We start from the raw sequence: 25,914 nt of genomic DNA, 5'->3' as shown, positions 1-25,914 counted from the left end.
TTTTGGAATCTGGGTTACGCCATCGCGGTTCAAAGCTTGCGTATTTACACATCTCCGAATCAACGTGTATTTCGCTGAATTCGCACGTTCGGCAATCGCGTAACTTGACTGCGCAATTCCTCCCCCGTTAAGGATTTGAATGAATTAGAACCGCTCGGTATTTCGTCTCCACTGTTCACCTCTCAGCGCCGTTTAGACAAGGTTCGTAAATTTGTTAGGCATTGCCGCATATTCGATTATACCGTTACCGGTCCAACGATCGGCTTGCGATTCGGGATATTCCTCTTCTTCTCATTCTCATTCTCCGCCTCTGTCTCACTATTACGTAACGTCTTACGGCTAGACGAGGCAAATTATACCTCTCCTTAAATAAAACCGTATCCATATAATCTTATAATCGCATACATAGCCGGTCGAAGTCTGAGGCGTACGTGTATGTGTGCGCAGGATGTTCTCGACGTTGCCCCGGGACAGGCGCATATAGGACGGCTATAAGTGGTAGTGGCGATGGTGACCTTGAACTTGACCCATATAGGGAGGCTGTTCTCTCGGTTCTGTGGGCGGATGCAGGTATACGTACACGAGCACAAAAACGCACACGCGCATACATCCGGCTTCACGTACGTGACGACGTTTCGTTTCGCCGTGGATCACCACACGCACCGCATGCCGCCTCGATCGAGTCTGCAAAAGTTACGCTAGTAGGTACGCGATGCGTCGTAGAAGATGAACCGATTCCAGATGTTACGCTGATGCAGTTATCGCTTGTTATTGACCTGGAAAAATTGTCGAGCCGCGCTGTTTGTACGGTCATATGAGATCCAGGCTTTTCACGTCAAGATCAACGTCTTGCGGACTGGAAGACAGACTTTCCAAATTTAGTATCATGCGTATGACGAGACGGTGTTAGATTGACGCAAAAGAAGCTGCACCAGATTCCGCCTTTGGCAAAGTCCGATTTGTATGCGGGACTGCACCCGCGAGCGTGGCGAGTATACCTGATGCGTACAAGACACGTACGAAATAGAGGAAGCACAGGTGTGTGGGTGCGGGGTGTGTGAGAATGTTCGTGACTCGTAGCCTGACAAGAAATAACGAAATTGGGCTGATTGCGACAAAAACTAGACAGCTGAGTGAGCGCCGAGACTCGTCGCGCCAGACTGTTGGTTTAAGGTACAGAGAATATCTCAACCGTTTCGCTTCATCTTCATTCATAGAACGAAGGAACCGTCGCGACGTATCCTCGCTATAAGCACGTAACGCTGAAGGTATTCTTGGACTTTGTCATTGGCGATGAAGTATGACGGTAGACTTTACTTTCACGTATCGAGTGTTCCTGACAATGGTAATCGGTATTCTGCATAATTTTTTACACAGCAACGCGGTGTTGAAAAATTGCTATTTTCCGCACTGTACCGGGAAGACGGCGAGGAGAGACAAAGAAGGAGAAAATAAAAAGCATAGGTTGACACACCTGCGCATGGGTTATAGACGCGGTTTGCACCCGGTGCCGAATTCGTCACGAGCTCTTCATTCATTCCCAGCGACTGACGAGTTACCCTGACCGCTCAATATGGTAGCCTGCTGCCAATCACTGTAGCTTTGTGCAAAAAACTAGCCGACGAACAGACGGAGGCTGCCACATTATACCTATACAGACGCGCGTGATCTACACACACTTGCGAAATACTGCCGACGTGTATCGGCCTCGCCGAAGCGCCGATTTAGGCGGTGATCGCGGTACCAGCTGCAGGGAAGAGCCATCCGTCTGTGGTGCATCATCACCGTCGGTGATCAGGCTTACGTACGTCTGGATTTCGGCGCGGTTGGTCATCCTGCATGTGCCGGAATAATTGCCCACCTCTCGCCCCTCGTCTCTTTGCAGACTTCGGAGGTGAAAAACTTGGCTCGAAGAACAGCCCCGGGGCGTCACTGAACCGTCTTCGATACTCTGACAGGTGTGTCAGTTTCCACACCGCTGGTGCCTGCTTCGAGGAACAAGTGTAAGGGGCCGAAGAAAATCATTTGACGACTTGTACGAATGAATGGAATGGAGCGATCGGAAAGCGGTGGAATAATGGTACCCGTCCGTCCCTTCTTTCGCACGATCATACCGCGCACCTTGTCGATGACCCTTGGATAGGTCGTTACGGTCTTCTTCCGCGGTTGCGGGAGAAAGAAAATCCGTGGACTGGCCTGCGGCGAAGGATGTTGCATGTTCATAGCGGGGTTATTTTTCATCCTGAAAATATACGAGCACGACGGCCGGTCCTCTGCATCGTTCGTCCGCGATGAGCTCGCGAGGTTTCCAGGCATGCACGTATAACGCGGCACGCATGAGTCGGAGGACAATTTAGCTTTGGAGATGAGATTTACTTGGTGTAGGTACCGCACGTGTACAGCGGTGCACCGCGGTTCAACAACGTTCAGAATATATCTTATATCTCGCGTAACAAGACAACAGAACTCTTTATAAGGCCCGAAGGGGAAGTTTATGTCTGCTGCAGAATATACCTACCTACCTTCAGGCCTCCCGTCCAAGCTTCGTATCGTCGCGAGGTCCTCAGGAGACCTCCGGCTTCTCTGGAATATAATGCAAACATGACGTCCGTGCATCAGCTCAGCGTAGCGCGCGTGCAAAGGACGCGGATTAAGGGTATGGCAGTATATCCTGAAGGTTCTGCATTAAGTACACGGATCCGTGAAGATACAGGATTCAAGTTTGATGAGAGCTGATCATGCTTATAAGGAAATGTTTCGAAGAGTCTCACCTGCAGTGGAAGCGGACCGCTGAATGGTCTGTGGTACCATTCTTTCCAAGTGAAAACTTGAAGCCTTCCGCTAATGTGCAGTGGGTGGTAAGTTTGAAAAATTGTTGATGTAAAGTGGAGAGATTTTCAACCTCGGCGAAGGCTCTCCAAAAGTGCAACCGACTCTTTGGACTTGGTAACGTGATTCCTGCAGGATTGCACAGCATGCGTGGTGCGAGGGAGAGGTTACATTATCGCACGTCCAGATCTTCTTATCCAGATGAACTTATACGCGGAGTCAGTGAAAATTGCTTGAATAATTAAGCAATTCGGAGGCCGATCTTTATCCGTAGCCTGCTTCTCGTGTACACTGCAGTCAAGCTCGAGTGCCTCAGGATTTACGTTATGAGATTCACCATACGCTGCAACGGTTAAACCGTGACAAAATTGAGCAAGAGTTTTCTTACGGCTGACAGGGCGTTATATTTTTTCTTTTCTTTTGCGAGTTATATTAGCTGCACCTGAAGCTTCGCGGTGTAATTTAAACCCTGCCCGAAGGGAGACTTCGCGCTGTGTAGTGCGTAGGTTGCAGCGTCGAGTCAACAAGAATATCGTACATTACGCAAATAGCTTGGGCAAACTCAATTTCGACGAAGGACCCGCTTCGCAGCTGGCTTGATAATGAAATGTTGAATTTAACCGATCGTTAGCTTTCGATTCCAATCTTCTATGCGTTCGTACTGTTTAGTCCAAAGCGAACGGTCCGCCGGTTAAACGTATGCCAGACGTACAGGCCTCTTCGAACGTGTATAATTTTTTTTTCCAATGCGCACAGTGGATGAGCTTGGCTGTTCGAGACGGCTGTAAAGTGAATGTTTCAATATTGATAATAAACAGACACCGCAGACTCGCTTATTCGTACTTCAAACAGTCAACATGCGATAACTTTTCGCGTATGGCAATGGGAGAGGAGGGGGGCAGCAGGCTAATCAGCGAGCAAACCTTGCGCACGAGCAAAAAGAACGTCGAAATATGGCACTCCGTCAAGCGAGTCAAAAAAAGGAGCGCAGAGTTTTGATTTGCGGGAGCAGGTCCTGCAGGCGTCATGGGCGCTGCGCTGCCAAGTCGAGGTCGTAAAGCTCCCCGAGCGTCCAGCTTTGATAGCGTCATAAATTCCGAGCCGAGGTACGTGGCACGTGTCCTGTACTCGGGGCGCGATGTCAGCGTGTTGCGTGTTACGTAGAGGTACGGGAGACGCGCCTCGGGAGAATAAGGAGAAGGAGGCACGGACGAGGAGAGAACCTGCAACGGGAGGACGATATTGTTGCCCAATTACAATCCGGAGGTTGGCTCGGGTAATGGCCCGATAATGACCGTCTTCTCGCCCTCTCTCCCCTCCCATCCCCCCTCCATAATCCGTCGTAATTTCGGCTCCGAGCTCCGCTTAACCGCAGCACCAGCACTGCGTCGCTGGTTCCTGCCAAGGGCCCAACACTGGCCCATTATGTACCTGCGTCTCGCATTGCGCTTCTCCTGTCTTCTTCTTCTTCTTCTTCTTTCCCCATCGTCGCAAACCCGCCGGGCACATCGGGACGACGTGAACGTGTTGCTGCTGAAAAGGACATACCTTCGGCAGCATTCTCGAGTCATTCGCGAGTCATGATTGTGCTCATGCCAACATCGGAATTTCAATAATGTCAATAAACAAGAGAGACACTTTAGGCACAGAGTATAGAATCTGCGTAATGTTCATACTCTCCAATTATTGTATCAATTACTTACTGTTCTGTTCATTAATGCCTTTCTTTTTCGGTTAACTTGTTTTTGGTACGAAACAAAATGCGAGTTCGATTCGACACCAATTATGAGACGGTGAATGGCGATGAAGTTGACGTGAAAAAATTGGAGTCTTGTGACACAATTCGTACGGAATCGAACTCGCATTTTGTTTCGGACCGAGAACAAGTTAACCGGAAAGAGAAGGCATTAACGAACATTATCGTACCAGCGTCTCGCAATGGTCTTTTCCTGTCTTTGGTAGATTCAAACCACGAAGCTAGGACTTTGGGTATAAACGCCATCCAATATCGAAACAAGAAAGTAGATTCAAGCATATAAGAGTACAGGTTTAGTATGTTTAGTATTCTTCATAACATGCATGGATTAAACCAATTATGTAGTTACTTACTTTTGCGCCCGTTACATGCACCCGCATCTGGCAATGTGCTCCTCCTATTATTGCCGAATTCTAGTCATGAATGTGCTCCTTCGAACTTCCAATGAAGCCATCTTACCTTAAAACAAGATAGTCAATTCACGTACAGAGTATATGATATTGGCAGTGTTTATACTCTGGTACACCGTTTACAATACTTATCACTTACTTTTGCGACTCGCTTCGACCCCACTTATTACTACATTACCTACTAGCTACTTGGCCTCCCTTTAAAACCACGCGGATGGTCAACTTTTGTGCGGTCAGTACGATCGAGTTGACGTAGCAAGGGGATGTCGACGACTCGCCGTCGTCCCCGTCGTCGTCGTCCGTGGTGGCGGTGGAGGGCATTAGCAATGGGAGGCTGTGCCGTTGCAGAGGTTGCATGGTCGTTTTGTCACGTCTGCCGGCAGTCTAGACCGAGGCTGGGAGCCCGTCTGGGAGGAACATCACCTCCTCCGAGAGCAACCCACCTTTAAGGCGGTAAGCTACCATCCCGGTACGCGGGACAGGTTGATGTTCCCATCTCTCAAGATTCTAACGAGTTGTCTTGGTTTATCGTTTGTTTTTTCATTCCCATCGAACGTCAAATAAATCAAAATATCAAGCGAAACTTGTTGTTGGTATACTATTAGTTTCTTTCAGTTATAATTTGTAATAAGAATTTGCAAAAACTACAAAAACTAAGTGATTCGACGACCGACACAAGAGGTCAGAACACTCCCGTCTTCCACCTCGCATTTACAACATTCACTCCTCTCTTTTTCTGATCGAATACGCCGGTTATTCTGGCCAAGACACGAGCCCACAGACTGATCGAGAAATTCGTTACCATATATTTTCAGAAAGAGATAACCTGTGCTTTTGTACAGTAGAAATTGTGGAGCCGCGAAACTGCCGCCTCAAAACAAACACGGCGGCTTTCAGACATTTTGTTCTCGAAAACCGCCACTTTCCTAGAAAGAATGGATGACGTAGTAAAACCGGCCTCACGGTGCATCACCTTCAGATATTTATAACCAGGTTTGAGAATGTATTTTTTTTTCTTACTTCTCGTTTCGTATCATACACAGATATACTTTTTGTTAAATATGTTCCTAACTTGAGACGCACCAACGGCGGGTATCAGGGAACGCCTTTAACTTGTCCGTGGGCCTGTGGGATCGAGATTTATTAATCATCAACGGGAGCGGGCGACTCCTGGTAAGATCAGAATCCCGTGGATATTTCGAGGCCGACGTTATACCTGTCTTGTAGCCGCTTCGCAGCCCGGTGTCCTGTCCAGTTCAGGACCGTTCCGAGAAGCGGCGTCGCAACTATCGCCGCGTTTTTCGCCCGGGGATGATGACGCCGTTCTTTTGCACAGCCGCAAGAGCTGCTGGCACCGGATTGCAACCGAATCGTGATTCCCCTCGCCTCGCGTTTCACTTTCCGTGCTCATCCCCGGACGCTGCAGACGCTCGGCAGCTGGTGCAGAATTCGCCAAAACGGCACCCTTCACCACACCGAGAGTACTATACCCACTCCGCACATGTCACCGTTTTACGACGGATAAATTGGAAAATTGCTCAAAGCCGGAATCGGATATGATAAGAACCGCGGACACCTGTTGCGCCTCTGTCCAACGGGGTTCGCGCTTCGCACAGTCTTTCGAGTCTCGGATTATCGCGTTGTGCCGCAAATTGCCGTCGCCACGCTGCTGCCGAACTCTCAAAGTTTAAAAAATTTTCACTACATCGTGACAAGGTTTGGCGAATGTGTGGTTTTCGGGGTGAGATTGACCTCCGGTAACCGGATCGGAACTTGGAGTTGAAACTGCCAATGCCAACTTGAGCGAAAACGGTTGTTCTTTCCAGTGGTACCAGGCTCTCCTCTCCTTTCTTCAACTCAACAACGAGCACGTCTCCCCGGAGCAAACTGCTTTTCCGCAGTATCGCGCGGAGCTCATAGCTGAAAGGGAAACGCCAGACGGATGAAGGGGTTCGCGCAGAAATGGTACCTACAGTGGAATTATAACCCCACATGAGCGGGGAACTCGAAGTTCTTGAATGGTAATGATTATAGCAAATAGCTGGTCGCCGAGCTGCAGTGCAGGATGACTGCAGTGGGGAGTTGATGCGGGGCTAATAGCCACTCGGTAGAGCCATTCAGCCGCAAAATCCCCGGCCCCCCCTTGCGAACAACCTTTGATCCCTGAACGCGGAGAGTCAACCCCTTTCGGATCTTTATTGTTCAACCCTGAACCAGCACGAGGATGTTCGCATTCGTGCAGCGGGGTGCATCGCGGGAAACGATCCTGTTTACACTGCACTGCCCGACTACTGCAACTTAACTGCATCACCCGCAGCTTTTCAGGAACCGAACGGCAACCCAACCGGCTCATGGGAAACAGATTAGTCGATTACTGATTAGGCTCAATCGCCCACGCCGCTGCTCGCTGATGCAGTTTCTACGCTCATTCAACGCCCGTTTGTTATACAATATTATAAATCTGCAGACTGGATTCGGAAATTGATAAACATGCGCGATCCTTTACGGAAGCGAAGCAACTGCAAACTTCGAAAGAGTTCAAGTTTTTCTTCCCCTTCTTTAACCGTTTTCTTGCTTTGAGGTACCTAGGCTGCAGCTCAATACGAAGAGACTAATTCCTCGTACTTCGACTTGAGATAAATTGTGAAAAAGACGCGGCCACATAGGGGCGGTATTTTTTTTTTTCTTCTGCGCGGTGAATTCGCAAACGCATTTTTGTCGCACTCTCATATGGAGGTCGTATACCGTACTGCAAGTAAAAGGCATGAAGTGGCGCAGGGTCCGGTAGAATAGCTGTAGCGTATTTTCTCCTCGTGTATTACAACCCCATCAACTCGTCCCTAGGCCAGCGATAATCGCCCTGCACTGATTCTTGTCTGAGTGGCAAATTGACCACTAGCCCCATGACGGATGAATTGCGAACAGGGTGGCAAACCTCGGATCGTAATGACCAGAGAATCGAAAAGAGGTAAAAGCGAACAGAACCGAAGGGAGAGAAAGTGATACTTTACAGTCATGCCGAAGTTTCCCTTATGCAGAGGCCGTTCGAGTGTCTGGTATGATTTTTCTTCGAAGTTGTATTTTCGACCTCGAGCATCTAGATATAAGGTATGTAGGTAGGGATATGAGAAGCTCTTCAGTCGGCTAGTTTATATGAATAGAATTTGTAGAGGCTGGATGTTCCGGTATATATACAATTCCAGACCGAAAGGTTGCATAGCCTGTTAAGTACCGACGGTATTTATGTGTTTCCTGTTGATTTCAATATGTATACACTGACATTCACGGTGAGAAAATGTAACCCATGAAATTGTCAAGACTGAAAAGCGTGTCGCTGCGTGCCAGAGCGAGTGCCTAATATACCTAATGGGTGAGGACCGTAGGAAGAAGACACTTTGAGACGAACGTATTTATTAATGGTTTCCTCGAAGAGTGACGCTGGATCTTGTAATCCGATATCCTCAAACGAGGAGTCTTGAGAAGATAGGTGGTCACTTCCTGCGATCTTCCGAGAACTGCGGTGAATCGCCAAAAGCACCGTGGGCTTCATCGTCTGCAGGGGTGTGTCTATCCCACTCCCTTAGGAGGCTCGTCTCGTCCGACGGCAGCGACTCCAGACACACTAGAGATGCCGATTAAGAGGCAGATGAAAATATTTACCAGACACAGAAACGGATAAACGCCACGAGCCGTGTATTGTTTAAATTTTTACGCAGCGATCGGCGCACTTGCGATAGAGAAAATTACCATTTTCAATTATGAACGGCAATTAAACTCAACTAAATTCGGGAACGAATTTCATCGTTGCCGAATGTACGACCGTCTTTTCTCATTATTGGTTTGTAGATTTTTCAAGTTTTCCGTTGTTTTGCACGCATCTAAAATTCAAATAGCAAAAATAAATTCGCTGTTTTAAGTGCATGAAATTAGGACTGTGAAAAGGACTCTGAAAATTTGCAAATCTGAGATACCGATCAATGACAACTTCCCAGAGTCAGCATTTCAGATAAAAACATACTAATCAATTCATTCAACAATCCAAATGATTGTCTATTTCATCGACATCTTAGCTTAAAGCACTTACGAAAAAAAAAAAACCTCAACCCGGCCGTAAATTTACCGCATGCTAAATTATCATTTTATAAGTCGAAATTTAACAGTATCTACAAGTTGAGGGATTGAATTTACACCCAGATTGGATTTATTCCGCGACTGAAACGTACAAACTAATCATTGATCATCGATAAAATATTAAGGACGTAACATGCGATTTCAGGAAGTTTAAGAATCGAAGACTTTTGTTAAGGGTTGAGTTGAGAGAAGTGAATGTTTTTTCAACTGTAACCGGAAAATCTAGGCTACGTAACTGTTCTTTTTGATTAAGGTCAATCGTACTATATTTTCTCGTAGAATTTGGTGTGGGTGCAATAATAAAACTGATGCGAAGACACCACGTGACTGAAAAGATGTGGTAAACCAAGCAAATAGATTAAACGTTGTAATAACCAGAAAATCTAGTATTGATAATTATAATTACATTAAACGAATGATGACTAAACAATCAGAACTTTTTTAGATAAGATATCTAGGTACACCGCTTGCACATTTTTTTCATATAATACTTCGAACGACATAATTCAAACCAGTATTATAAGATTTTCTACCAGAAAATTTTCTCGTAAGTATAAAAAATGAAACTATTCTCATCGGACCATTCTGTACAAATAGGTCGGTTTAAAAGATAAAAATTCCTGATTGAGAGAAGGACCAGAATATCGAATTTTCTTAGATGCGAAAATCTTATTCTCAGAACGTAAGAATGCGGAATATTCAAATACAGAAAATTGTAAACTTGGCAAGTCTAAATTACAGAAAGACAAAGTACAGGAAGGTCATAACATGAAACAGAAAAAATCGAGAATCTCTATACGATTCTATATTACCGAGAGAAATTCCGACTATTCTATAGTTTGACATTCTATGTCCTGACCTTTCTAATCTCTGTAATCACCTATCTATACTTTGAATTAAAAATTTTTCAAACTCTACGCATCAAGTCTTGGATTTTTTCAAAATTCGCCACCTATTGCGACCCTTCGATTTTTTCCGCGTATCCCCCCCCCCCCCCCCCCCCTCAAACCCGTACAGTGTGTCCATTTTATTGCCCCCCCCCACTCGGCGGGAGATTCGAAAGCGTCAGGTTACGGGGGTAGGTTTGCAATCGCCGTTGCCGTTGCCTGAGATACTTGAATAATTGCACGAAGCGTACCGAACGCGGCTCGAGCGTGTAGTGGAGGAGAACACGGGCCTGCGTCTGCTCTGTGCCTCTTCCTTCCCATGCGCCGGCAGGTAGGCGGGTTGGTTCGTATAAAGCAGGAATACGGACGCGGGGCGATAAGCGAGGCCGCGGGGGCCGCGGGGGCAGAGGGGGGCGGCCGCATACACGTGGCGGACCGTCTAGACCGGCGTCAGACGTTGTACCGGGTTCGCCTCGCCTCGCGAGCGTATCATTACGCGTACGTGCGACCGGACTGACATAACCCCTGCCTGACTAATTACGACGGACGAGCAGCGCAGGCGAGAACACCGCCGGCGCGGATATACGTGCATATGCCCGGGCCCACCGACCATGCCGAAATGGCGACAGGGACCTTCCGGTAGCGATGGACGCTGGGCTAAAAATAAGCGACGAGACGAGGAAGATGATCGAACGCGGAACGATGGTTGATCGATTGATCGATTTTTTTGTATTTTGTTTGTTTTTTTCAAAATTTGTCTGAACAGCGGAAAAGTTTTTGGAATAATTTGTAGTTTCGTTCGTAATGTTTTTCAATTTCGGGAGGAAATATTCACACTGAGAAGAATTCGGGAAAAGGGGGGAGGTTAAAAAAATTGTTTTAATATCGATGGAATTACGAAGAACGAGGTACGAGTTACCATTTTGCGCTATCGTCGATCCTTTTTTGATTATTGCAACGCAAAATCAGTTTGTGAGGTTTACTCTACGTTTTTAGTCGAATAAGGATTTAACGTCAATTTGTTCTTGCACAAGGATTAAATTTACGCAGCAGTTGCAAGAAAATATAGCAACGGTGATCGTAATGAGAAAGAATAGTAACGGATAATAGACTTTCCGGTAACATCTAGAAAACTAATGAACCGCAACTAAAAATTTCTCTCAGTGCGGTTATCTTTCACTTATTGTATCAAATAGGTGTTTTGTAAGTAAGACGATGATAATAACTGATACTCTAATCACGTGAATTGATATTGCATTACCTCGTTCGTGGAGGTAAAAACAAAAACCGACTTTTAGGAAAAATAATCGAGTTTTGAAAATAATTCATGCAATCGAAATTTGATTATTTTAGGTGATTCTGACGTTCCGGTGTATCCGACACTGCGTGCTTTGGGTGAATCGAAGAAAACGACTCGCTGGAAAGTCTGTGAAAAGGGCTGCAAAAGGGTGATAAAAAATCGTATCCGAAATACCGTACGAACGAATCTTGGGAATGAATGAAATGAAATCAAATAAGAATATCATTATGCCACAGCGAATAGAAACTATTAGTAACAAAAGAGGTTATATGGTTGCTATTGGATTATGTTAATGGATTACCGAATGATTTAAAAATACTGTATTCAAATACTAAATCATTGAAAAATGAAATAAATCAATGGGTAATAATTTAGTGGTAATGTGTAAGACGTAATTAATTCAATGATGTGAAAATTCAATGGAATGTAAATATGGTTAATTTTGGACTTGTCTACTAGTCATAAGTATAATTTTCTCTTTTAATTAGCTGAATTATTGTTACTTTTTCTTTTATTTTTTGTTTTATTTAGTTATTCTAGAATTTTTTATTGTTAGTACACCAGTCCTATACGTACAGATTTTAGTAACATCCTGCAGGTTTTTACATTTGTACCTTCATGTAAATACATTTGTTATTTAATCCTGGTAAATAAATAATGACTATAGTCTTGAGAACGAATCAAAAATATAGTAGGGGCAGAATGTTAGTAACTGTCTTCAACGTAAAACTGCAAATGTTTCGAGAATACCGTGCGATGCTTCTGTTACTACCTACACTATAATATCTGTATCATCAGAATTAAATATTTTCAAACATCGTCTCATTTTTCGATCAATTGACGCAAAGTTTTTCTTCAAATTCTTTAAATTCAAATACGTTTTTTATTCCGAATCTTAAACGCCGAGGACACACATCTGCGAAGGAAATTCTGGGCTTTGGCAATGTGCGACAATTGCATATTTCCGATCTAGTAGAGAAATTGAGTAAAGTCTAATACGAAATTATACAATATTTCTACTATAATTCATCCAACCAATTTTGTTAGAAATGGAACGACATCACGGAGCAGCTAGTTTGTAGAGCGAATAATTCGGTTGTTGTTACGATGCGCGATGCCTTCGGTATTGCGTACAGAAATTGTCAATGTCGTGTTTTGTAATAAATTCGACGGTTTTATTGTTGTTGTTTTTTTTTTTTTATTTTTTTTTTCCTTGATTGAATCACTGAATATACCGATCATTCACGTCAAATACAGAGAAGACTATTTCAATTAATACTGTTCAAGTAATCGATATACCCTAGAATTGATTACGCAAATATAAAGGAGGCTTTGTCGGCTTTCGGTTGAATTTCCAGGAGTTGGACAATTCGAAACTTGTGTTTGTTCATCGACCGTCGACGAGTGCAGAAGCAATTTCCACAATTTAGAACAATTAACTCGTTATTATTGGGCATAACAATTGAATCGTAACAATAAGTTGATCGGTGGTTTTATTATACTCTCAGGAACAGAGAGTATTCGAACAAGACCTCTTCTGACGTAGTTTCGTCTAAAAAAGTCCTGAATTCTATCGAAGATCCAAAGTTTTGGGGAACGTCTTAAGAACCTTTGCCAAAAGATTTGTGTTGCGTATTATTGGGGCTAATTCAAAGTCGCACAGAAATTTTTACAACATTGACACCCACGCGTGTAAATTTTTTGTAAAATTGTTTTATTTATAATTTCTCAGGGTAAGCAGAAGCCGATGCAAATCTCGTTCTCGGAATCTTGGCTCATTCATAAAACTATTTATACGCATCTAAGGCGGACTCCGACTTCCCCGGCACGAATATCATTAAGTTCCGGAATACCTGAGACGTATTAACGTCACGGAGAAAGAGAAAAAAAGAACGAAGGAAAGAAGAAGATGCTTTCAACCAATTTTACAAATCCATTCAATACAAGCACCTCGTGAAAATCAACCTCGCGTATTCGATCACGAAATCGACGCGAGGCAGGTTAAACTTATTTGTTCGTACAAACAATGTTTTTTTATGTACATGTATAATATGTATATGTAAGTGTTTTTTAATGCCATTACCTTTTTTCAGCCCTCAAAGATATCACGCGACTGCACTTTTAGGCTGTTTAATTTCCAGATTTCCTGCCAATCTGTTCATGCAGCTTTGATATTTCGCAACAAAAATTTCAAACTGCATTCCCTTCGTTCGTCGTGTAAATTTTCCCGCTAATAATATCGGTCGGTTTTACATAACAATAATAATAATACACCGGAGAACGGTCAGGCAAGATAGTTATACTCACGTGCTAGTTTGTAAAGCTCCATCGGCTATTCCGTGCGCCTACTTCGCAGACTGTTATAAATTTGTGTATACGTAAGGCGTATTGTAAGCCCTGATCGTTGTGCAATTCTACGATAATAAATCAATAAACCTGTGTGCGCACATTTGCAAGTTCCTCCAACCCTGGACCGAGACGAGACTACAAGGTATGGTGATGAAAGTGAACTTCTCACGCATAGACGTTATTTGCGTAACTAGCAATAACAAGTTACGCGATCGTTTATACGTCGACAATGTGTTTAGTCTGAATTTGCGTCGATCGTGGAGCGGAGGAATGCCAGCCAGGAATAATTTTCTCGGTAGCAGTGGATCAGGGGCGCATAACGACGCGGTGTAACTGGTACAAGAGAAGAGTTGATGGAAAAATAGCTCCAAGTATGTTTGTGTAAGCTTATACGCCGTACGCGGAGCTTACAGGTGTATAAGGTATAACGTGTGCAACACACTGCATCGGAAGAAGTCATCCGAGACATATTCTCGGGAAAGGTATTCTGACGCTTCCTTCCACGAACCGATTACACTATTGCACTTGTAGTTAACCCGGCGGTGAAGCCGAGCGACAATGGTCCCGCTGGTTCCGAGATGGTCTCCTGCATGTCGGTGGAAATAGGAGGAGGGACAATTTCAACCTCGGCATCGTTCTTCAATTTCATGTCCAACGATCCATCGTCCGGTTTTTGTTACATTGGTGTATCATTTTTTTTTTTTTTTTTTTCCTCTTCGTATAGGCGTAGGTATGTACGTACATCGACATGCCGACTTTATCTCCTCTTTTTACCAACCGAACCGGCTGCTTCGTCATTAGTCGATTATTCGATGATTCCGCACATTTCTTTTATGCACCTAAGGTAGACGGTACGGTGTACATATACCGGGACAATATCTTGAAACTTGAAAATGAACCGCGCATGCGCCGGGTAATTCAATCTCATTGGTCGACGAAATCTTCCCGCGTTGATATTTTTGTCCGCGATGCAGGCGGGGCCAACGTACGAAAAATGTGTACGTTTGAATTTTGAAAGAGCGTAAGCATTGAATTCCGAACGTTCTTTGAAGAATCAACTTTCAGACCCGACAACAAATGCAAACCAAACCTTTCCGAGTCACTGCCTCAATTGTTTGAGATTCTAACCTCGAAAACTCGCATCAACCACATCGCCGCCGGAAACAGTTTGACAGCTGAAAACTCGGGATGGCCAACCTACGCGAATAGCCGATAAAACTCGCGCATGCGCGGTTGATTTTCAAGTTTCAAGAGATTGTCCCGGTATGTACCGTACCTTGTACCCAATTTCACCGGTTGTTATTAAGAAGCCGTCTGCATCACGCTGCGGATGCGCGTTATTATGCATGTATATGTATGTGTATGTGTATATATATATATATGTTCATATCCCGCAGACACATAATGCACGAAGCGCTGCACACTCACTCATCCGGAGAGAGGAGGTTCAAACACCTCTGATTAGGCATGCATGTATGCGATAGGTGCGAGCGATTGTTGCGGGCATTCCCATGCAGGCAGACAGAGTAGACTGGTTTCGAGACTCACAAGGCCATCCGGAATCCTCATCGCCATATTTCGACGAGGCGAGTTGCACGTTGCACCCGTTACGTCTGCTCCTCATCTTTCTTTATTGTTCCTCGAGTTATTTACTCTTCTTTTCCACTCCCGATTGAGGAACATGAGGCATCCTCGCGTGTTCGAGACCAATTTTTGAGACAACCATTTCGAGGTCCCGCACGATCATGGTAATTGACAGCATGCGCTGTATCTATACATATATATAAACAACGAAAAGCTGCTGGTCGAAAGATCGGCGCCAGTTTCGTTCGAAAATAAGCCCGAGACTATGATCTACGCGAGCTTGGCTGTAAGATGGAAACATTGGTTTGATTCTCGGTACACCAGAACCAGAGCAAGTAAAATAAATTTATAGGTCAAAGGAATTTGTAACATTTGTCGGGTTTCTTTTACCTCCCAGCGATTATAACTGTTCGTACGCATATCGTATAAAATGACGTCGTACCCGGAAGGTTTTACGAAAATAGACTCCACGGATGCAGTGAGGAGTGTAGTTGTTATCTCTGGCATAAATCTGACCAGTATATGAATAAACGTGCGGTACTCTTGGGAAAAACAAGTTGTTCCCGTGACGCACTGACTGTTTAACGAAAAATTAAAAAAAGATTGCTTTTCGGCACGGTATTGACGCGGAGAAAACGAAAGCTTGAGCTTGAACTTGGACGGTTTGAACCTTTCGGTACAGCCGCAAACCTTTGGCGCTTTTCACTGACCGCGGAAGCAGTTACAAATGCTAAACGAAAAATGCACCCAGTTCCTTAACTCTCCATTACACTAATCGACAAAATTTTTTAACAAGGAAGGAGGTTACTAATTTTGAAATACCTATCCACCCTCATTGTAAAACCATATTTATTGTAACTAACTGGTATTCATTGTAAATAACAAAACACCCTGAATCAAACAAGGTAAGTCGAAACGATAGACATCCAATTTTAACGGCAGTAGCTGTAACGCAAAAACTAGATCTGATCGAGTCAAGATAAATACGGTTTTGTAATGAGGGTAAATTATAGGTATTTAAAAATGAATAAGCAACATCTTTGTAACCAAATTTTATTCACTGGTGTACCGTGACACTATATATAACCTAATTTTTGTTCAAAAAAACTGTATTTTTAGAAAAAGTAAAAAAAATAATCATATTACAATAAAATTGTTCGGATCCAAAACATTCTAATATCAATTCTATTATACTAAACCTTATTCTTGACATAATCAGTTAAACGTTTTTACGTTACTCGGGAAAGAGTGAATTTTCGTTGACCAGTGTTATAAAACCGCATAATCGCAATTGACGATAGAGAAATGCCAGGGTGGCTGATGCTTGCGGTGCTGACATGAATTGTAGTGGTAAGCAAAGCAGAAGTCAAAGCAGAGTGAGCAAAAGAAAAGCCACCAGCCAAAGCAAAAGGGAAAGCAAAGGCTGCGGAGCCGAGGCAGACAGCAAACACACGGCAGTTTTAGACCACAAACGTTCCCTCTGGTTGTAAATCGACTCCGGAGGCTTGTCGTTAATTAATCCCAACAGCAGCGAGCTCGTTAATTTGTCAATTATACGAAAAGCAGATTTTTTTCCGCCCCTGAGGGAGAGAACCCAGAGTTAAAAGAACGAGATCAAATTTAACAGTGCAAGCGATGCAAGTGAAAACTTTGCTCGAAATTGATACGGTAACACGGATGGTCGACATCTGATCATTTGAGTTTAAGTTTCTTGCTAACATCGGAATTCTCGTCCATTTGCAAATTGAATTATCCTCGCGATCACGTTCCGAGTATCCCGCGTGTTTTTATCTCCTGGGAGTCATGCATTACTTGTACGGCTCTAGAGTTTTTACAGCATTGCTGTTTGACGGAAATACTTTTATATCTACTCTAAACACTGGCGCCTGAAATGGAGAAGAAACTATATAACGTATGTCTCGCCAGACAGAGAGCATTCGCACATGAAACCTCGTCGTCCTTAGCCTTCGATAACGGAAGAATGGCAACGCCACAGGTGGAAGTAGAAAAGCTGCTGGAACGAGGACTTTACATCACGCGCCAAGTGAAACCGTTTCGTGACTTCGTCACAGTTCCGTTTCACTGTTTACAGTGCAAACTTTGCTCTCCGTCGTACCATTATACCTAGAGATGTATGATGGCCGGTCATAAAATTGTACGAATGGGGGTGTAACACACTTGCGAACACTCTCGAAACCCGGAAAAATTCAATAAATACGAGAATAAATTTAGTCAGGTATGATCAGGGTTACCGGAACGCCTTGTTGGCGCCCTGATCAACATCCAGTGATCGAATAATCGGGTCCCAGAAGCTGTGCCCTTTCGAAAAACGCTTCGACGAGTTGGCTTCCGAAATTCCCAGCTGAAATCTAACCGTTTAAACGCCCTGTGTCCGCGGCATTCCATTCACGGCACGTTGTTCTCCCTGTCCAAGTCGGTGATAGGGCAGTTCCAGGTCTCGCGATGGAAAAGAACCGTGCGTAAGGTACGCATTACCGACAATTGGACCCTTAGGCCGTAGAAGAGTGCCGGATGTGCGTATGAGGGAGGCAGCTAGCTCGACATAAACAATCCTCAAATGCCCTGCGACCGAGTAGAGATTCAACGTTAGACAGTGAATGCCTGGATGGATAGACGAAAACACACCAATGATCATCATCACTGTGATAATCGTGGTGCTTTGATATTACGGACGTATCTCCACGCACGAAATACTCGTATAATATGGGTCAAGTGGTCCTTCCTGTTTTCTACCGCACTAAATATACGTATCACGCGTACAGCGTCACACCGCTGGATTCTATTCACTCTAGGCCCTTAGAAACGGTACCATTCACTCGAGACATCAACGTCGGTTGGCCAACTCCGAGATCTTCGGTAGGCGAAACTAGTCGCAGGGAATCCGAAGCGTTGCATTGACTTGGCTCTCAAGCTTTTCGGACAACGCGTCGAATGTCATTTTTTGTTTTACAGGGTCTCTGGCGCAAAGACGCATTTATTTCACAGGCAATTTTTCGTCATCGTAAGGATTTTGAGTCTGGAATAAAGTAGATCGTTTGACGAGTCGCAAATATTTGTCATGCGCACGTTTTAGAGCTTGATCACAGATCGGACCTTCCGTAGTTTAACGTTGCAGCTGATGAATAATTCACGGGTGTTCGACATACTGTCGTAATTAACTGCTACCTAAGTTCCATCAATTATCCTGATTCCGAATGAACCCGCATCGCTGTAAGAGAAAAAAATTAACTTTCTGCAAATTATACTTTGGCGTTAAGCTAATACTACTTCGACGTCTCTTACGAGATTCGGATCTCCTACGAAAGCCTTTCTAATCGGCTCGTCTCGCAAGCAAGACAGGAAGAAAAACATCGTCTCCAAGCCAAGACGGCGAAAATATGGAGAACGCAAAAGCATTCGTCGTGCGAACGATAAGGCTCAACAATTCGAAAAGACGCCTTTTTACGAGAAATATGACTTCGAAACGTCTTCGGATTTTATAACATCCGACGTCTTTTAGCCCTCGCTGTACTTTCTCGCCTGCAACGCGTTGTCCGGACCGATTTCAGGGAGAAACTGAATGAAAGCACGGATCGTAGACTAGGTCGTCTAATTGCCGGATAGAATCCGCTCGTTACGGTGCATCAGCGAAACTCTGTTTCAGTTTCAGGGGTTAACGATGCATCAGTCGGTGGTCACGCAGATCACAGTTTCACGTTTCGCGTGCGGCTCCGCTTCGCTTTGCCGTATCTGGAAAGGCGATAGTCTTGCTGCCGCAGGGTTGGATTACGCAGTCTGCAGTCAAGCATCGCGGCTTTTACCGCAGTCTGAACCCAGGCAGCTGTGGGCAGACCGGCTTTTGCTGGACTGGGCGCATCTTCCGCACGTTCCATCCGGGCCCGCATACCCGGCGGATTACAGGCACGCAGTTTCCGCTGCAAGCTCATTTCCGTGATAGTTTCACCGCCGCCGTTCAGCTACGGGCAAACACAATGCGATTGAAAGGCGAAGAGCGTCGTAAATAGACCCGCTAATTATTTCTAGCGTTCAATTTCCTGCCGTTTGTGATGCCAATGCGAGCCGCGGAGCTCCACTGAACCTGCATCGCTGCATGCAGGCTCCGTAATCGTCCGAGTTTCCGTTCGACGGTCTGAAAATCGTTAATCACCTCCGACAATTTCATCATCGTTTCATTTGCATAACTTTAGACTCTTCGCGCCGAAAGTATGTATTTTAAAATCTAGGGCAAAGTCTCTTTGTATTATACCGAGAAGTAACCTAATCTTCTATATTTCTCTCTCTTTTTTTTTTCATCCTCATTTAGAACGTACAAGGTTAATTTCTACCGTTCGGTATCGTTGAATCGTTGAATATATTTTTATTTTTTCCCAGAAGGAATAATGAGCCCCGATTTGGATTTGAATGGGAACAACGTGAGAGCACACCTTTTAAATATCCTCTCAGATAAAGGATAAGCTTCGCGGACATTTAGCGCGGGGAAAAAAACGTGATGAAAAATAAAAACAGCATCGTGTCTCTGTTAAAAAACGCACGGCAAAAGCGAGTGGAAAAAATGTAAAATAGGTAGAAAATAACCAAACTCGCTATCGCTGTAAAGTTTGCCGATGAAATATCGCCGGCTCTGCCGTGATGCAGGGGCGTGTTTGATTTGTCCGTATATCAGAGGCACCAAGGGACTTATACCCGCGGTATCAGAAATCAACGCACGCATTTATTTGGCACTGGGCCTTACAGGCGGCGAATTGCTGCAACAGGGTACCGAAATCAACAGGCTTAGCCTGGTCCTTAACCGCGACTAGCGCTAAAAAATCGCGCTCATTTGTCCTGTGTCAGTGATTTTGTTTTTTTCGTCTCCCTTTTTCGCCCCACGATGCACTCAGAATTTGCCGCTTTCAACGATCGGCCCAACTTTTTATACCGTCACGGTCAGGTAACTTGACGGAAAAAAGAACGCGGAGGATGTAATTATGTAATATAATTCCGAAATAAGTTCTTTGAAATATAGCGGGCAAATTGTACAATCGAGTTAAAAATTCGCAAAGCGTTGAACAAGCGAGAGGAAAAAATAGGCGGTGAATTTTGGTTTCGATTTTATTGAAATTCAGTTTTTTCTTGATCTCCTAAATTTTTTCGAGTTTAATAACGAACGAATAAAATATAAGAGGAATAAATTCCTGCGCTGCTTGCTCTTCGTGTTGCGATCATAACGATTCCAATGTGTTACCGACAGACATGTGAGACGCGATTATCCTCCGGAGGCGACCGAAAGCTTACGCAGTCCGCGCGTTAGCCGCAACTTCAGCCTCAGTGTTATGCGATAAACGTAAGAGGCGAGGAAAAAAGGGGAAAGAAAAGAGAGGAGAAGAAAAAAATTTATATCTTGGGTCTCGCTCGAAAGGTTTTCGCAAGCGTCGTAGGGATCGTCTGTGCAGTGTCCTTCGGGACGTATTACAGTAACCCAAAGAATCATCCCAGAGGGTGGTTGAAAACAAAAGACCAGCAAAGGAGCTTACCGATTTAGAATAAAAGAGGAAAGTTAAACATTTTAAATGGTTGAAAATTCAGGTAATTTATCTTAATAAATCGATTATTTCTCATGGGGAAAATTCAAACTGAAACCTTACTACGGTTTTTCAAAATGATCTTTAAACGTAGGTGAAAATTCTTCTCTCCGTAAAGTGAAAGAAAATGAATAGAGGAAAAAAAAAAAAAAATCAATTAATACACGCTCTACATCGTGGCTGATTCTGCTTATCTACTGTCTTTTTATTTCGTTTTTTACCACGACCGATAATTTTTCTTCACTTCCAAACAACGCATGTACGATGTAACAGTTTTTTTCTTTGCACACAATTGTAAAAAATTTACCTGGGAACGCGAGACTTTTCAAAGGGTTACAATCTCGGTTATGATACGGTGTTTGTCGCAAGAGGAGAAAAAAAAAAAAAAAAAACAAACAATTTGAAAAATAGTTACAAGTGCTTGTACGAGTTCCGAATAGTGGTTTTTTTTTTTTTTTTTTTCCTTCCTTTTTCCATCCCCGCAGAATGCCGGGATATCTTCACGCACGTGTTACAATTCGCCGGGGAATTTAAGGGACGAAATTCTTTCCTCGGAGCATTTACCGATTCCGCTATCTCTCCGCCGGTTCGAAAAACGAATGAACATTATACCTACACCAAGGCCTGCAGGTTCCCTGAGCTGTTAAGATAGGTCTGGTTTTTTTTTTTTCTTTTTTCTTTTTTCTTTTCTGTTTTTTCTTTCTTTCCGCCCGGCCCGCCGTGCACATATATGGAAGGGTCAAGAGGGTCGAGCGGCCCTAAGGGGCCGAGATATGTCGCTTGACTAATTTTCACTGGCATCCCCGCGATAAAAAAAACTCGCCTATATAACAGCGCACGGGCGCGCACTCGGCGAAAGATATTATATCCCTCGATAGCGGAGGGACCCTTCGTGAGACGCGGACGGGACGGCTAATAGCCTCGTTTCGCTTGCCAAAACTATTTCTTCGGATTTTATGAGGCTTATAAAAATGATATCACCCGACTGACTCAGCCTAAACACTCCCTTCCTCTCTCCCTCGGTGCCCTTCGGCTTCCCTCCGGGGATCCAGACACTCGTGCTCCCTTATACTCCAGAAATCCCGACAGATGCTCGCAATACTCGAGATTCTGATATACTTACATACGTCTACACGTGCCTGATGCTGGAGTGGTGGTCGTTAATCGCAGAAATGGAAGGCGAACTCGGATAGTGTTTTTTCTTTTTTTTTTTTTTTTTTTTAAACATAGTCGACCGATCGACGAGCCGAACTCGTTCCATTTTATACGTTGTAAATTTTTTCGGTCTGAGAATAAAAAGTTTTACGCCGATTTTACATGCACTTGTGGAATCGTTCCGAGTCGAAATTTTAAGAAGAGAGAAACATGAAAACCGTTCAAACTGTAATATAATTACGCTAAGTTTCCTGGTAATTCATCGTACTTGGCGCAAATTGCTTAGCTGGAGATTGTTCAAACGGTTTTTTCACTAATTTTGACTTTTCATTCGGACGTTGAGTCCATTCATCTTTAACGCGACTTTAACCATCTTCGAGTTAATTTTTTATGCAACTTCATCAACTCATTTGAAATTGTTGTAACGTTTACTTACAGCTAACCAATATTCGAAACTCGGATAAAATATTATTGCAGAAGAGTTAGAATCCTGATAAAGATGTGCTGTAAAGTTTTTCACTAGGATAGGACCTCAACTTTTCAACATATTATAATATATTGTCATACATAGAGAGCAAAAGTTGTTCAATTAATTAACGATACGCAGGTTTTTTTGTTCAACCCGCTAGATTTGTTTTTTATTTTCTTATTCTAACGATGTTCCTAACATCCTACGATTTAGATTCCAACGCGTTTCGAAACGTGCGACTCAAGCGTATAGTAATAAGTTCAGCGTTCCACCTCAAAAATTTTCAAAACCAACTAGTCATTTCAGTGACACATTTATCCACTCAATATTTTGGCCAGAATATTGTTTTTAGGGTCGCTGATCACGAATCTGATGTCAGAATTTGAGAATGTATAAGTCCAAGATAGCGGATCTAATATGAAGATGTAACCAAATTGTGACTTGGAAGACTTCGAAAATCTTCGAGTAACGAAATTCAGGCGAAAATATCGAGTGGAAAAATGTGTGACTGAAAAAGTTAAAAGAAAAAAGGAACTATATTTTCTGATTTTGGTAAAAAATGAAAATAGTTAAGGACCGAGCGGTAACCGGAACTAAAAATTTCTCTCAGTGTATGTATATCCAGCCAGCTTGAAAGACCGTGATGATATATGAACCGAGACGCGGAGTTGATACCGTGTGTGTTATTATTGTATTTGTAACTGCTACACGTGCGATAAATTATAGTAATTTTCAGTAGAATTAATAACCTTCATAAATCAAAGCTTGATGCACCGAGGGAAGGAAGGAGGTACGCCCAACTAGCCATCCTCCTTCCCCGCGGCGTCCCGACGTCCATTTCACATTATTTCACTAACTTCGCTATCTAAATCCTCTGCAAGAAGTGATTGCAACTTTAATCCTTTCTCTGCAGCTTAATAATTCATTTTACCGTATCTACCTCCCTCTTTTTTCAGCATTATTTCTTCGGGACACCAACGATCGTATCCTTTTGCGAGCTCAAATGCGAGTACGCAAATCGATACGGTGATTTAAAATAGAAAATTTTGCAAATTTTGTTTCATCTATTTATTTTTACACAAACATATACACGGCCTGTTTGAGTCAATGTGGTACGTCGGTTCCACGTTAAAAAGAAAAATACTTAATAAACAGACGTCGTTGAGGGTGAAGAAACAAAAGTGACTTTCGATATTTCATTTTTTTTTTTTCAATAAATAAGGAAACTCGAAAAATATCGTCATCAATTTCATAAACCTGATAATTTACGTACAAAAAAAAAAAAAATTCAACGTCTTGATTACCATTAATATATATACATATATATATGTATATTAATATACCGTTCCAATGCTGCGGATTGAAATACACTTGAAGTTATTTCGATATTTCGTCAGTTCACCGTATCGACGACTATGACTCTTAAAGATTGTCAAAAATATACGAACTTATGGTAAGGCTATTTTTTTACAAACCATTACAAAAACATAATACATACGGGATAAATAATAACGACGGTTTTGTACATATACGTATTATTATGCGTAAATTAACTGTTCCGGTAAATGCGATTCTCACCCGATGAATATCTACGTAGAATATAGACATATCGTACATATTATAATAAATACATACGCGTGCTGTACATTTATATTATTTGTATTAGACTCGTACGATTTATGCACGTTGTAGCCGGGCTGCGAGGAATCGCACGAGACCGATTTTTCCCATCCCTCGCCTCGTGTTTCTTAGCTCGTGATCGAGTTCACGGTTGACTGCGAATGAATTATTTTCGTTTCCGGTACACATATAGAATCAATGCACCATACAGATGTACGCCTATAACGTATACCCCCTTTCGTGTTGTTTTATATTTTACGCTCGCCTTGGCCGGAGAATATCTTTTATAAACAACTTAATAAAAACAATGTAAAAGGACGGAGAGGCGAGAACCTTTTTATCTCTCTAAGGGACAGCGTTCCGGCGTATCGCAACCGTGACGAAGCCAAAGTTTCCTCAAAGGATCATTATTCATATATCACGGTACGTATCGGAACGAAATCTTGACGTGTGTGCATATATATAAAGTATATTATAATCCATTGTTCGAAAGTATTTCCCCTGAAATCCGTATTTCCTCTTCAGGGACTAACCTTTCGAATTATTCGAATGTATTAATCGCTTGTGACTTTGTAACAAGAAATAGCAGATGTAATAATATTATATACAATTATGCGGCAGAGTTTGGTTGAATTTGTCTTTTCAAAATTGATTTTTTACACTCGAGTATTTTTAGTATATGTATATATATAACAAGATTATACATATGATCGGTAATTTCTTACCGTGCGAGTTTACGTGGTGTTTACGTAATGTGCTCGGAAGTTTTTACACATCATTACGAATCGATGATGCGAACGTATGATGCGAAGGAAATGATTGTACGTATTTTAAAGGATGAAAATGACAAACAAATGCGATAACGATATAACGTTGTAATAATACGAACAACACGGTGTAAGATTCCGAAAAAAATTATAAACCTTATTTACCTTTTTTTTTTTTTGATTTCTCCTCTCCGTATTTCGTATACAAAAAAAAAAGGTAGGGGCGTAAAAAATAAATCAGCGTGGGATGAAAACGTAAATAGTAAAAACAACGATTCCAAGGGCTTTCTAATCGGCAATATAATCGATCGGAATTGAACAAAAAAAAAATAATACCGAATAAAAAAGAAATAGATTATGGCCGTATATGTTGCGTTAAGCAATGATTAATGTGTATAAATAATTTGTGATTTATACGTAAGGTATCGTTCGTTTTTTAGTCGGGAATTTCTTGATATCGTTGCTGAGTCTTCTTCCACATGGCCTGTTTCTTCTCCGTATTTGGATCAGAATCCAAATTAGGAACCATACCGGCGTCCGAAGCGCCCAGCCCCGCTTTATTGTGATTTGACACTATTGGCACCTGGAATAAAAAATTTTAACAATAAACAAAACAACGATTGCGTAAAATCCTCGACGATTTGAGAGTAAATAATTGTGAAATTTAAGCAATTGGTTTTCTACACGATGCATAGAATTTTCTTACATCTAGTATATAATTATAGTAATTCGATTTCGTCGACCATTTGTATTTGACTTCGGAATATCTGAAAAAATTTGTTTTCCATAAAATGCAATCGACATGATCGATCAAACCTTTCCACCGTTTATTTGATCTTTCAGATCATTAACCTTCGATTTCGTAGTAAAATTGTTTCACCAGATGTGAAACAATCTTATTTTCTGTAAAATTTGATCGACGTGAACGAACTTTATCGGCATTCGTTCGATCATACCGATCATTGACTCTCGATCCTGGTATAGATTATTATTGCAAAGCTGGAAAAACCCGTGTTCTCTGTGTTGATCCTTCTTCTCGCGATTCCGGGCTAAAAATTCAACCCCGATTCGCATT

At 42.9% G+C, this 25,914-nt stretch overlaps 1 protein-coding gene across 5 annotated transcripts in view; it reads right to left on the bottom strand.

Moving 5' to 3' along the window:
* Positions 1-4,965: 4,965 nt before the first annotated feature.
* The window catches only part of LOC124210717 (angiogenic factor with G patch and FHA domains 1), a 53,652-nt gene continuing 32,703 nt past the window's right edge, over positions 4,966-25,914 (bottom strand). The window contains exon 8 of one of the 5 annotated variants that reach the window (XM_046608985.2): positions 4,966-5,044. In XM_046608985.2, the coding sequence (XP_046464941.1) occupies positions 5,003-5,044 (42 nt within the window). In that variant the 3' untranslated portion in view covers positions 4,966-5,002. Of the gene's footprint in view, positions 5,045-8,530; positions 8,618-23,252; positions 25,423-25,914 lie in introns of those variants that run through there. The other 4 variants (XM_046608986.2, XM_046608984.2, XM_046608983.2 and 1 more) reach the window with 4 other exon arrangements.

Source organism: Neodiprion pinetum, chromosome 1 (genome assembly GCF_021155775.2).
Source record: "Neodiprion pinetum isolate iyNeoPine1 chromosome 1, iyNeoPine1.2, whole genome shotgun sequence".
In the NCBI taxonomy this organism is placed as follows: domain Eukaryota; kingdom Metazoa; phylum Arthropoda; class Insecta; order Hymenoptera; family Diprionidae; genus Neodiprion; species Neodiprion pinetum.
The sequence above is the reverse complement of the archived record's forward strand: the minus strand, read 5'-3'. Positions and strand labels throughout refer to the sequence as shown.